A 14,622-nucleotide genomic window follows, 5' to 3' on the forward strand; every position below is an offset into this window, starting at 1 on the left:
TGTATTATGCTAAATGTACTCACACGTATTAATATATATTATGGGAAAACATATGTTTCAATTTTTCTAGTTTCAATTTTAATTATTGCAAATGTTGACATTTCCCCAACATATATTTTAACAGATATTCCTGAAATAATGAACAAATGAAGGAAAACTATAATGAAACAAAACGGTTAAAGCACGCATATTTCCACCATAGTTCAAGCTGTTACAGAAAATTTTAATTATCGTACAGCATACGGGCCTATATTATATTTATAATGAAATTGAAAGTATCGTGTATATTATGTAATGTATTACAAAGTTTTTTCTGTCTATCAGTCTTAAACATTAAACACACTATAGAGGATATTTAACAAACAATATCTAGGTATGATTATATAAATACATTCTTATATTTTATCAAAACTATATTTAATCGTAAACTTACATAACTCAAAATGGTCTTATACTTTGTTTTTAAGTTTACTTTTGTGGAGCCTGTTAGACAATTCATATTTTAAAACTGGTATTGTGTCCGAATCTGTGGCTCATTGGTAATTCAAATTACCTCGTATTCCTAACATATTCAATATATCAATTTATTTTCATTTATTTTCGCCCGACTGTGGTGAAGGTTTTAGCTTATTTAAATCACTCTTGGGTTAACTTCGATGAAAAAAAAGCAGTGCTGGTGCCATATGAGAAGGCTTGGTTGTGACATACTTGAGAAGAGTCCACAGGTTTCCTTTTCTTTATTTCATTTTCGTTTAATAAAAATCTATTTCATTATTGCCTACTCAAAGATAACCTTGAAAAAGCAATGATGAAATTTTCTTCTTCCCGAGCTTGCATCTTTACGCGAAAAACTGCACATTTACAGCATTTATACCAAACAAGAAACAAGAACTCGTAATTAGTATCTTAACTTGAACGTTTTTTTCCCAAATGCAAATCAAATCTATAAGAATATCCTTTGGAAGTCAAAAATGCAACTTGTGTTGACTGAGTCCTTTAAATGCAAGAAAATTAAATTTTGCTACAACCCTCCCATATTCCAGAACCGTCTAAAGCTGGCATCTGTTTTACAGTTACAATGAATGGACATAATGTCCTAGATAGTCAAGAAATAATAACAATGAATCTCAGTAGAGATGTCCTCTTGGGATGCGCATTTAGTTACACTATGTATTTGTATTTGTCTTACATACAAAGGCAGTAGCCACTTAGAGCGTCAAAATCTTGACAGATCTTGACCAGATGGACATAGCGGGAGAAAGCACCCCACGCCTTCCCATCTCAACAAAGAATACAGAGAGAGAGAGAGAGAGAGAAATCTTTTAGCATAGATGCACGCGAAGCCTACTTTCCTGGGTAGAACCAGTGCTGGCCTCTTAGTATCACAAATATCTTAGTGTCACAAATCTCGTAGAAACAAATGTGTTTTTTCCTTACATGGAATGTCTTATGTATTTCAGAAATGTCGTCTTACAGTTCACAACTTGAGCATCTGATTGATGAACTTGGCGGTTGTGGCCTCTTGCAGAAACTTCTCTGTGCAATTGTTCACATTTCGAGCACCGTAACTGTCTGGAGCATGCTGGCTATGTCATTTATTGGCTACGACTCTGACTTCACCTGTCACACACTCGACGTTAAGTTAACCACGCTGTCTACATTAAACCTGAGTGAGCTTTCTACTTACCGTCTGTGCTCGGTCGGACAGAGTGCGACATGTAGTTCGTACATATTTCTCAATAGCATGGATACAGTCGTATCAGAGGTATATTTAGTGACAAAATTGTGAATTATCAGTTTGCATTGTAATTTGATTTATTTTTGGTTTGTAGGGTCGTGGAGTACATTTAACATATCTATATAATTTAAGTTCGCTACAGCAGGTGTTGGTGGAAGCGAGAATGTTGCAGATTGTATTATAACATGAGCAGACTGTCAACCCAAATTATCTGTTGTTTTGTTTGACTGTGTTCTATGTTTCGATAGGATTCTTCTAAAATGCTTCATTATTCCTATGCTCTTTTAAGCATTTAGACACGTCTGCGTTGCAACATTTTACTTAAATACTGAACCTTGGAGAGATATTAGTTTATAGCTTACACAGTTCTTTGTAAGATATTATCTAACTGTTATTAGCAATGTGTTTGAAAATAATGAATATACTTGTAGTAGATAGTATATAAACAAGCTTACATTTTTGTAAAATTTGAACAGGCGTTTTATGCTTTGAAAAAAGGTATGTTGGATTTCAACTAAATTCTAATTTCACAATTGCAAAACTAAGTAGTCATTGTATGAATGAGTCTATATAACATGTGTGATTATACATGGAAAGTATATAATACAAATGTCTTACATAATCTTTTTAACACTTACAATGACACTTACTATGTTTTATCTGCTATACTTACAGTGGAACCTTGTATGTGACAGACAATGGATTGTGGCTTTCATTACATCAATTCAGATGGTAGGTGTTCTTCTGGGATCCATCATCGCTGGTCAGATGGCGGACTCGACTGGACGAAAACCAACCATGCTCACAGGATTTACCACTATGGTTGTCTTCAATTTCGTGGGCTATTTTATGCAGTCATGGCAGACATATTGTGTTGTTCGTTTTTTCATTGGCATTGGAGTTGGGATTTGCTTTACAGTACAATTTCCGCTGATGATAGAATTTGTACCGTCGCTATGGCGACCGTTAGTAGTGTGTATCCCTGCGGAACCTCTCATATATATTTTATATGCAATCGTTGCATGGTGGTTACACGATTGGAAAAGAATACATCTGTTAAAGACACTCATTGGCATATTCTTTCTAATGATTCTGTGGTAACTATATGTAGCTAAGCATGTTCAAATTAAATATGTTTTACATGTATAATTTGATTAAAACCTGATTTTACCAGGATGCACTTAAAATGCAGTCATTAGAAAGATGGGATGGTATGCAATACGGATTTGAAAAAAGAAACATAAACATCAAGCAAGTTTCTTTGGTGGAAGTTAGAAGTATACAGGAAAATTGCAATTTAAAAGGCATTTTCGCGTATAGAATTTCTTTTAACAATGAAGATGATAATAAATATGCTCAGAATTACTGTTAACATAAATTCTCAGATGCTGTAAATTAACATATTTTCTATATGTGTAATAAATGTATATGTATTAGGGTGTTTGCCCATTATTAAGGAGATCTCTCAATTTCAATTTGATTTTTTAACATTGGTAGGAATAGCAAGAGTGAACAGTTATATTATTAGATTTAATCTTTAAAATGATAAAGTTAGTCTGCCAGACGTATCAATTAACATTTCAGCTGCAATTCCTTTAAGCACATGAACTTTGTTTCCGTATTCCGGAACAAAGATTTATTTTATGATATCCGGAACATCCACCACTATCCAAAATGTCAGTATACTTAAATCATACATTCCGTCAAGGTCACTTAGGCGCGTGTTTTTTTTTCCAAAGATTTCATATAAATTCATTACTGATACACGTTTCATTTTCATTTTCATTTTAGCGCAATTTTGAAAGTGGCAATAAACCGGATCTTATCTCAACTCACAGGGAAATAAGCAGGCACAAATAGTTTTTGTCACGATCTTATAAACGTTTAATTTGAAAGTATCATCTTTAACTAGTAGGCTATTTAGGTAATGAAATGAGATAGAATTTACGCATTTGTTCATAGGCTGTTCTTTGTACTGATTATGATTTTAACACAGTAACACAGAAATTCAGTTTGAAACATAATGCATAAACAAACTTTCTTTTTATTATTTATTTCAGCCTTGTTCCAGAAAGTTTCAGATGGTTGGTTTCCAAGATGAAGTTTGAACAAGCTGACAGATCTATCGACTTCGTAGCAAATGTTAACAGGGTGCCAAAACCAAATTTAAAGAAACTATTTGATTCAGCGGAAACAGAAATAAATACACCATCAAACACCACTACTGAGTACACTGTCGCCACTTTATTGACATCGACAATTCTCCGAAATATTACGTTGCCTTTGTCAACACTTTGGCAAGTAATATCTAACATTTTACTGGAAACTACAAAAATAGGATTTTCGATAGTCCTATACCTATAAAGAATTCTACGTATCAAACATGTTCGTAAATGAGAAACAATAGCATCGATGTTGTACAAAGTATACATGTAATCCTATCCTTTCAATCCCATCAACGTAAATTTGGTATCAATTATATGTATCAACAGAGACTTTCTATTTGACACTTTAACACGATCTGTCTCAAATTCATCCAAAAAGTAGATGTAAAATCATAATAGGCTGTATAGTCAGTCGGATTAAGAAATCCTTATCAAATAGAAATTTGTAACTAATATCAAGACATGAATATTTAAAAACTGAATTGTTTTTCAAAGCTCCTATGATGCCATATTAATGTTGAAGTTTTTAGATGTCGATTAGAAATAACTTTCCTAACAAAAGCAATCAGATAAAAACATATTCGCACGCATATATAGCTATGTTATCAAAATAATGTTAAACGAAATATTATTTTCAAGGTTTTCTGTTAGCACAGCTTGGTATAGTATGTCCCTTGGAATGGAGAGCATTTCCGTCAACATTTATCTGACCATATTCCTTATCAACCTGGTGGACATACCTGTACATTTAGTAACCGGACCATTATTGAACAGGTAAAATTAAAAATGTGTTAATGTTAGGTTGTTAAAGCTAACCATGGAACAAATTCCTGATATTTAACCTTTTTTTGTCACATTTCACGCATGGCTTACTTGCACTATGTATATCCTTAGGACACCGGGCACATTTATGTGCAATCTCACCAGGCATAGGTATGTTTATAACAACACAGAAAATAACTTCAATCAACCTTTAGCTATTTCCGGAAGTAAAGAAAATGAGAGTAAACAGGCTAAACGTGAAAACAAAACTCGCCTTTGCATTGGTCGATAGTCAGGGGTCACGCGCAGGGGTCAGCCTTTCAAAATGTATGCGCGTGGAGTATGTTTTTGTTTTTCTAACAATTTGAAAATATATGGGTTTTAGCACGACATGTCAGCTTTTCATCTACGAAAACATACTTGAACCCTGAATAAACACAAATCCTACAGGGTCCGTAACGGAGCAAGGGTACAAGATATGTATGGTTTTCCGTATTTGAGATCTATAGACATAGACATTTTAGAAATACTTTCAAAATAAATTTCGTGTAATTAATGTTGATTCTACGGAAGCGTGAAAGAGTCATAAGACGCTAATACGTTTTATTACTTTACAGGTGTGGAACAGATATATAGATTAAAGTCTCATGTCAAGCTTTACTGATTCATTCCAGAATTTAATGGTTGCAGAGGATTTTTAGCTTTCCTTTGTATTTTACAGTTTGAAGTAAAAAGAATCTGTTAGGAATTCAGTCAATGATGTCGTAGCTTTCAAACGTCACTCTTCCGTGGCGGCACAAGAATGTCACCATCTTTGCCTCGAGCTTTGTTTGCCGGCGGTCGCTGATTTCCTTCCCAGTTTGCCTTACGTTAACCGTGGGTGGCCGCTTTCAGTCAAATATTGTAACATAACTAAAAGATCTGATTGTGCAGAGATATACATGAAATTCGATTACACTTGAAAAGAAAATTGTACTTTTAAAATTTACTCATTGCAATTTAATCGTTTCCTAAATATATACGTGTACACTGCTTTTCAGATTCGGTAGAAAGAAATCATGTCTCGTTGCATATTGCCTGTCAAGTATACTCAGTTGTGTTTCTGGTATTTTGCAACATTTTGGTAAGAAATATGAGCCGTGCCATGGGAAAACCAACATAGTGGGTGTGCGACCAGCATGGATCCAGACCAGCCTGCGCATCCGCGCAGTCTGGTCAGGCTCCATGCTGTTCGCTTTTAAAGCCTATTGGAACTGGAGAAACTGTTAGCGAACAGCATGGATCCTGACCAGACTGCGCGGATGCGCAGGCTGGTCTGGATCCATGCTGGTCGCACACCCACTATGTTGGTTTTCCCATGGCACGGCTCATACGTTTTTTTTAATTGACAATTTCCAAAATAAGCAAATAATTTTGTAAGTGGCTGATGTATTTGTTAAGAAATAAATCTATCAAACAAAAACCTGTAAGACAACCTAAGGGGTCCATTGACATTTTTTGTTTTTATTTTATATAAAGTCACCATACTTTCCTGTATTTAGATACAAGAAAAAACAATGAATATAAAGTTCAGATACATCACCTTTATTTGATGAATTTCTAGGATTAACATGTGTTTACAATAACACCCTTCTGAAAAGAACAGCCAGGCTATAAATTTAGTCACGGTATTCCTTGACAATCAGTTTAGCATTTGATGTCCTGAATCTCAGTAATTATAATGCGGCCATCCAATGCTCTAGAGGGAGCGTTAATGGGAGTTATATTGCTTTGGTGTTATTGAAATTATATATTGGTGATTTTCATCAGGAAAATATAACTGATTTTGACTTGCTGTCTTGGTGTAGAGGGTTACTTATTTGTGAATAATTATCAATAATGTTCAAATTGCGGACCTATAAATACAAAGAATGGAAGAATGAGTTGTCTGATTCGTTGGCAGAAAACAATAAGGGAAGTTCATGCTTTGACGAAATTGAAGCCTAAGGTTTTAGTTCTCGTTATACATTTTCTTCGTTTTTCAGAATGGTGAAGTGTTTGATGTGATTCAATTCCTTTATTTATGAAGGATATTGCATAAAAGTTGGCGGTCGTTTTCTTTGAAGGGTATTCTATAAAGATGTATCACCTTTGGGAAAATTTGTGATACTCTTTGCTAGTTTATGGACCTCCGATACCGCACACAAAAGTTTGGCACATTTAAAGTACCGATGAGAGATTTGAATCTGTTTGAAGATAAAAATAGACTTTTACACATTTGTTATCTTAAAAGAAACGTGATGTATAAAATGTTATGAAAGTAGTACCATGGTATAGATCAATCTTTAACACTCATTTGGTATGCTACACAACATATTTATTCTTCAGATATGAGGAGAAAAATCATGTTAAAGCAAATCACCCATCTACTCCTAAGTGTATCCTCAAGTCTGTGTGTTCAGTTTGAATAATAATACCAAAAGTTAGGGTCATGTACAGATGTCGCCTTTTTATCAAACACCATACAACACACGTGTTGACAATTCTTTGCATACGTCGCGAGTACATGCGTAGGGGTTGCTAGAATGCAGTCTGTGTTTTAAAATAAGAGATGTTATCTGGCCATTTGTAAATCTAAATCAAACTTATCAAGATAATAAAGAAAATCCAAAAATGTAATTAGGTATACACAGACATATCTATGAGAACAAATCACGCACTGTGTTTTTGTCAATTAATAAATGCTTGTAAAAAGTTTGTTTTCCATTTCAGATCAGATCCAAGGGTCTTCAATGTCTCTCACAGTTGCCACTTTGGTCATTTCTTTACTGGCAAAAATGTCTGTTTCAACGGCATACCTTGCAATTACTATCTATACTACGGAATTGTATCCCACTGTAGTGAGGTAAGACATTTGTGAGCCATAATTGAAGGGGAATAGTAGGGACATACATGCATGTTTCAAAGGTATATTTGCTACTTTCAAGTACATCAAGTATACAAATATTTTTTAATTCTTACATTTATGCTTACAGTATGTTTTCACTATATATTATATTAAGAATGTTATATACCTTGTCACTATGGCATGTTTTTGTTTTATTTATCGGAACGAAACAATTTTATACAGGTACTAGCTGCCAAATATTTGTAACTGTTTGCCTTTACCCCATTTATTTTACCTCTTTTACTGTACCTTTTATTTAGGTCTAAAGTTAATGATCTTTGTACAGAACTGTTTTATGAAATTAGTAGGAACACACATACATTTATTCGTTTAATTGTATTTCTATCTCTGTCTTATCTGTAGAAGTAAAATAATACATGGCATTGACGTCTGTGTGAAAGCGTACGGACTTGACATTCAGATTACAAAGTGCACAGAAGCGGAGATGTTCTATATTTTGCAAATGTTTCAGTTTCGTAAAAACCCTTCTCTCGCGTGATTCGATGTTAAAGTACCCCTCAGTTTACGATATGAGTATGTTTTTTCTTCATAAGTTATGTCAAAATAGTATGTATATTATGACGTACATATCAATGTACATGGCAAATGATTTGTTAAAAATGAACTAAATCCGCGTACATTCAAGAGGCAAGGTAATAACTGAGCCAGGTAAATGACACGACGATGATGCCACATTAACATTATAATGTTCTGTTGCGCTCCTGTGATCATTCATCCATTACTTGAACATAATTTCAATATTTGCATCAATATTTTATAAACAAAATAATTGTATAAACTTTTTATCATGAATTCTAAACATTTGCTTCTTCACACATTCAAATTTTATAGTATACAAGCGTACCATTTCCTTCCAACGTCGAGGGGGTTTTTTATTACAGGGTTTAGTTGACGACAGTCTTAACAAATGCGACACATGCAGTTATGGTGCTGTAAACACTAACGCATAAACTGACTTCTTGATTAAAACGTTAATAATTAGGTCATATACAATCACTTGTTAATCTGTTGTAATATTTTTCAGGACAATAGGTTATGGTTTTCAGTCAACAGTTGGAAGAATTGGTGCAGTAGCAGCTCCCTTGTTGATTCATCTTGTAAGTTCGTAGTCAAACGTTTCCCCTTTATAATAACTAATACTAAAATGGCTTTAACAAGAAAGTTAAATGGCACTGTTTAATTTTGCTACATATGCTGACTACGTAGGCATGTCCTGCGATATATTGTAGACAAACATTGCATGAATTTGTAACAAAATGCATTGATTCAGTCAAAAGCCTTTTAGACCGAACCATGTCTTTAACACATGAATTTTAATAGAATACATGACTATTTTTTAAAGTGAAAACATTCATTTTATTAATTGATTAAGTAACGATGGCATCTTGTACGCCTGTAGACAAGAACGTTTTACATAATATGATCTTCTATGTTAACATTGAGCTCTACATAATTTTGCTTTTAAAAATTACTTATTACCACTTCTGTTTAATGCAAAACTTTTGTGAATGGCATGTATATTGCAACCATGTCTTTAAGATAACAAACATTATTGAATTACATGCTGCTGTAAATAAACAATCTTGTACGAGAAAGCTAATTGCATCTGTCATACTTGACAGGATAAAAATTTTCCTGGACTGATGTATTTTACCTGTGGGGTTTTGATATTTCTGTCGGCTGGAACTATTGCGCGTCTGAAAGAAACAAAGGATGTGACACTGCCGGACTCCATATGAGATTCATCCAAAGAACCCGAATCCTTCAAGTGATAATTGACACTGATTAAGTGATAGCAGAGATATTTATATCTAAACTATTTGCATAATAATGCAAATCGTCTACGATTCAAAACGTTTGAATGACATGTTTCTCATAATTTCTTTGTACAAAAGTGGTATATCTTTGTATGTATAAGATTGAAATATGAATATTTACGGATATTTTACGGCTATGATTCGTACCAAGTATAACTTTGTCTGAAAAACGAGACAATGCAGAGATCTTTGCCTTCAAGGTAATTATGAAATATGGCATTAATTGTAGATTAACATCCACTTTCATCCAACCTACACCAGTTGAAAAGATCCAAATAACTATTCTGAATATTACATTTATTTGTTTTTGTTGGGTTTAACGTCGCACCGACACAATTATAGGTCATATGGCGACTTTCCAGCTTTGATGGTGGAGGAAGGTCCCAGGTGCCCCTCCATGCATTATTTCATCACGAGCGGGTACCTGGGTAGAACCACCGACCTTCCGCAAGCCAGCTAGATGGCTTCCTCACTTGAAAAATTCAACGCCCCGAGTAAGGCTCGAGCTCGCATCGATGAGGGGGGCAAGTGATTTGATGTCAGCGACCTTAACCACTCGGTCACTGAGGCCCCGAATATTACATACTTTGCTTAAAGAATGATAGGAATGCAGGAATAATTTCGGTTAAAATTGTTGAAATATCCCAATATCTGTCAATATAATGACAATTTAGAAATGTTATAGAAATCAAAATGAATTATGGTTAAAGAAAGAAGACACCTCATAGAAATCAAAAGAAATAATATATAAGATATGTTCATCTTAAAGGGCAACAACTACAAAAATATCTTAAAGACAAATTTAACAAGAAATATCTTTAAAATGATTGTCGGCGAATTGTAATAAGGAAAGAAGTTTATGAATTTTTCATCTAACATTCATCTTTCATCTAACATTTTTCAAATTGCAAAACTAAACACCGCACTTTAACAATTTAAATGGTTCTCTTTTAATTTTTCGCAAAGGTTTCGTAGGGTTGCAATTTTGTTTCGTTTATCCTTAGACGAATAATTACAGCAGTAGTTTGATGAAGATTCATGAAGCGGTTCATGAAAAGAGGTCATTAAACGTGTTTATATGTTTAGCTAAATTGGTCCCTATCCCCATTTGTAACAAAACAGCAAGAGACCTTACGATATTGTTACACATCGAGTTTGATAAAAATCCATTACATTTTAGTGGTTAATGCGAAGAAAGGCACATCTACTTTTAGCTATAGTGTTCCCTAATAGGGCCCAAGTTCCTATATAAATAAATTTGGAAGAGGACCTTATAATGATGCTCCAGACCAAGTATGACAACGATCCACCAAGCTGTTCATGAGACGCTGTATAAAGGCATTTCTAGTTTTAGCTCTAGCAGCCCCTAAAAGGGGTCAAATGTCCCAGCTAAACAAAGTTGGCTGCGGGCCTAATAAAGATGCTACAAATCAAGTTAGATTAGAATACATGAGAAAAAAATCGAATAAAGGATTTTTTTTAATTAATATTTTTATTTATTTCTAAAATAGGCCAACTGATCCCGCTTTAACAAATAGCATATTCGCTATTCATGAATCTTTGGACAATGACGTCACACCTATAAAAAAGTGAAGGTCAAGCAAAACATACAATTGTAATTATTTCAATATTTCTGTTTCATAAGCAAAGTTTGACCGTAGTCATATCACATAGATAAACTGTATGCAGCGTACCTTCATTTCAGTGTAAGGAGATTCAGTCATTATATAGCATATATATAATAAAACAGATTTCAACTGAGTTCAATATTTGCATTCCATACTAAAGAAAAATATTCATATATAATAAATCAATTTAATAATTTATAACAAATAGATCAAAGCAAACAAGTATTCATTTTAATATGCAATCTGAATAAGTTACAAAAGCAAGAAACTTTTTCATATACAGACGACAATTGTAACAAGGAAAATCTTTTAAAAAGCACTTCTCTACACAAAAGACTCTTATCACACCCTTATTCATGTGATACGCAGACCGTATTCAGCTCTTTCTTTAATTTGATATATGTTGGTATTTGAACAGGTTTTTATCATATTTATTAAACTTACTTATCATTTTGAGATATATCAATATTCTTGCTAAATATACTGAGCCAAAGTTAGCTTTAAAACTGTGAACAGCGTCGTTTAGGATAAACGATTTGTCTGCATTTCACTCAGCGTAGCACAATCAACAGAGTGAAAGAAATTGACACTCTCGGCCAGATATTTCCATCCGCACATTCAACTAGTGATGTATTCTTTTCCTTGCATGCTTTATTGTTTGATTAATAGAAGAAATAAAGTAAAACGAATGCTTTACTTTTGAGCTACTTTTTTACTATAGTAACTTATGAGTTTATGCATTCATTCGTAAATGCACATTAGTCATCTTACACCCCGTGTGTAAGACGAGTATTTCTAGCACCGGCAATAACACGGAAATCCTGTCTGGCATGCAAGAATGAAATATCTTTCACGAGTGTACACCAGATGCAATATTTTCACGAGTGGCATAGCCATGAGTTAGAATGTAATATATGGCGCTCACAGGTAAAAGATATTTTGATCTTACATGTAAAACAAACACGTCTTTATATTTTATGTTTTGACTAAATGTACACATCCTATATTATCTTACCTTTGATATTTTTCACTGTGAAAATACCAGATATATTTCACTTTAATATTTCGAAAATTCACTGAAAAACATGTAATCAATCTGACTAAAGTACTTGATCTTCTAAACGAAGATCTGAGAACGACCTATTCACATTCGTCTTCTGTATATTTTGGATTTCCATTATTGCTATTTTTATGTTATCCAATCAGACGACTTGTTCGATTGTCAAAGGATAAGAAAAATATGCGGTTATTCCAGGACTCGAACCCGGGACCCCTCGCTTACAAAGCAAGTGACCTACCAACTGAGCTAACCGGCTATCTGATACATTACGACATAAGAATTGTAAATATCAAAAGTCAGTGCTACATGTAGATTTGCAAGATGTTGTAAGGTAGGCTCTGATTGGCTAGCGAAAGAGCCGTCAGAACGAGGCAATGAATAGGTCGTTTTCAGATCCTATGCGTAGCGTAATATAGGAGATGTACTTTAGTCAGATTGAACATGTAATTAAAGTATATCCAACACAATATATTTTGTAATAAAATGAGGGATCCGTTGAACCTTTTAGGTTTTTATATGAGATATATTGCGTTTAAACTCGGCAAATCAGTATTTATTATCATATTTTGATCTAGACAAGAAATAACCCAATTAAACGGTGCAATATAATTGTAATATAAAGGCTTGTCCTGTCATAGTCAGTTTTTTTAAATGACGTAGTTTATAAATATGTTTAACTACACACTTCTGAGTTTTGACAGCTAAGATGCTGATAGAAATATTAATCCATGTAAAAATGAATTTTAACCTCTCGTAATTCTACCATCATGTACGTATCTTGCACAACGAAGCAAGATTGCCTACCTGATTAAGGTGACCCCTCAAACGTTAATCAACAAACGTGTCACATTTTGAAGGCCCCAAAAATGAATCATATGACATATCAGTAAAGCAATAATCTAAGTCACCGTTCTTACAACTAGCGATTTAAGTGTTTGAAACACCTAAACAAAGGACCATCATGTCCCTGTTATGCTCATCTGGCCTCGACCTTATGTCGCGTCGCTATAGAAATGTATTTTTATTATGCGTTTCAGACTTTTGTGTCGGCGATCACACACCTTCGACATATATATGGGGTCAGTACAATGAATTATGCTATATATGGTCAAATATGGCTTTGGATGGTCAGTAAAAAGTATGAATCCCACATGGTCTCCTATTTACTGGTTCTGATCTTTTCACTGGTGACCTGGTGCTAGTAAATTCAATGTAGAGATCAGGGTTCGTATTCAGGTCCAGGAACTTGAAGGTCTTACATGCTATGGAAAGTCTCCCACCCAACTTATATGCCAAGATTCGTACTTTCATGGAAAAATGGCTTTGCGTGTATTGGTGTTCTATACTAGACATTTAAAAGAGCAGCCAGACTTTCTATTCACAAAGAGTTAGGCTAAGTTAACAGGACATGCTTGTATCTAAAATGTCTCTATCTCTCTGTTCTTGGGGTTTTGTCTCGCTCCGGCTCTGATCGCTCTGTATCTGTATCTGCACTGGTAGAAGGAGAATATGGCACCCGTGATGAGTGGCTGCCTTTGTATGACGATGTGTATATATAGTATATGTAATTCATTTTGAAAAAGGGTGCTATATAAATATAGCATGTCGTATAACATGTCGTACGACTTTTTGCCGTAACAGAAATTGAAGAGGATAGAATTTCAAATGTGTAAATGTACAGGCTATGCGAGCCCCCATCTTACGAGTTTTGGGCGTAACAGAAATTAAAGAGCGTAGCACTTTATGAGGAAGAATCCCAACTGTCTGTGGCGGGATTCGAACCAAGGTCTCTAGTCCAGTGCTCTAACCACTGAGCCAAAGAGTCGACTCCCTGGCGCAGTTGTCAGATTGACTTCAAATGTACAGGCTGTGCGTCAGCGACCTAAACACATGACAATATATATGATATTACAAACGCGCACTTAAAATTATATACTCTGTCTTAAACGTACTACTTCACTTAAGTGCGCGTTTCCTGTGAAAATCTTGCGTGAACACAAGACGGAAAACACTACAAATGTTATAAGCACACTTATGGGAGCAGGGACAGAAATATTGCGTTGATACCAGTGCGAAAAAAAATAAATAGAAATACAATTTTGAGAAATATCAGGGAAGAGTAGAGCAATTGTATTGCAAATGCTATCACTTCAATATGTGATATTTAGTCTGCCGATTCAATTGGATTTTTATGATAAAAACGAGTAAAATTTCGGTTTCATGACACTATATTTTTCGGCAAAACTGTTGTGGCAAACTGTTGCATACCTAGTGAGACATGTCCCGTATTGACTACAAGAAACTTATGTTGAGAAGAAAAATGTCTCATATTTGTTTCCTTTTTTTCGCAAACTTGAGCTGATTGACCGTTTTCATTTTGTGTTACCATCGATACCTCTCAGGTAAGATTAGAGACCCATCATAGAGTTAGAAAAATTGATTCAAACATTCATTCATTTTACACAAGAATTACTCTTCCACGAGAAATCTTAGTTCTATAAACAT

The 14,622-nt window shown here is 34.3% G+C and overlaps 1 protein-coding gene across 1 annotated transcript; it reads left to right on the forward strand.

Moving 5' to 3' along the window:
* Window positions 1-1,744: 1,744 nt before the first annotated feature.
* LOC123565775 (organic cation/carnitine transporter 2-like) lies at window positions 1,745-13,509 on the forward strand. Its single transcript, XM_053552555.1, has 7 exons — window positions 1,745-1,765; window positions 2,414-2,560; window positions 3,779-3,966; window positions 7,033-7,082; window positions 7,417-7,549; window positions 8,637-8,709; window positions 13,354-13,509. Exons 1-7 carry the CDS (start codon window positions 1,745-1,747, stop codon window positions 13,507-13,509), a joined length of 768 nt encoding a protein of 255 aa, XP_053408530.1.
* The last annotated feature ends 1,113 nt before the right edge of the window (window positions 13,510-14,622 follow it).

The sequence above is a fragment of the Mercenaria mercenaria genome, chromosome 1 (genome assembly GCF_021730395.1).
Source record: "Mercenaria mercenaria strain notata chromosome 1, MADL_Memer_1, whole genome shotgun sequence".
Lineage (NCBI taxonomy): Eukaryota > Metazoa > Mollusca > Bivalvia > Venerida > Veneridae > Mercenaria > Mercenaria mercenaria.

Coding starts and splice junctions, on each gene's coding strand:
- LOC123565775 (XM_053552555.1), top strand. CDS start 1,745: ATGGATACAGTCGTATCAGAG. Junction 3,967..7,032: donor CCATCAAACACCACTACTGA/GTACACTGTCGC, acceptor TTTATTCTTCAG/ATATGAGGAGAAAAATCATG. Junction 7,083..7,416: donor TCACCCATCTACTCCTAAGT/GTATCCTCAAGT, acceptor TTTCCATTTCAG/ATCAGATCCAAGGGTCTTCA.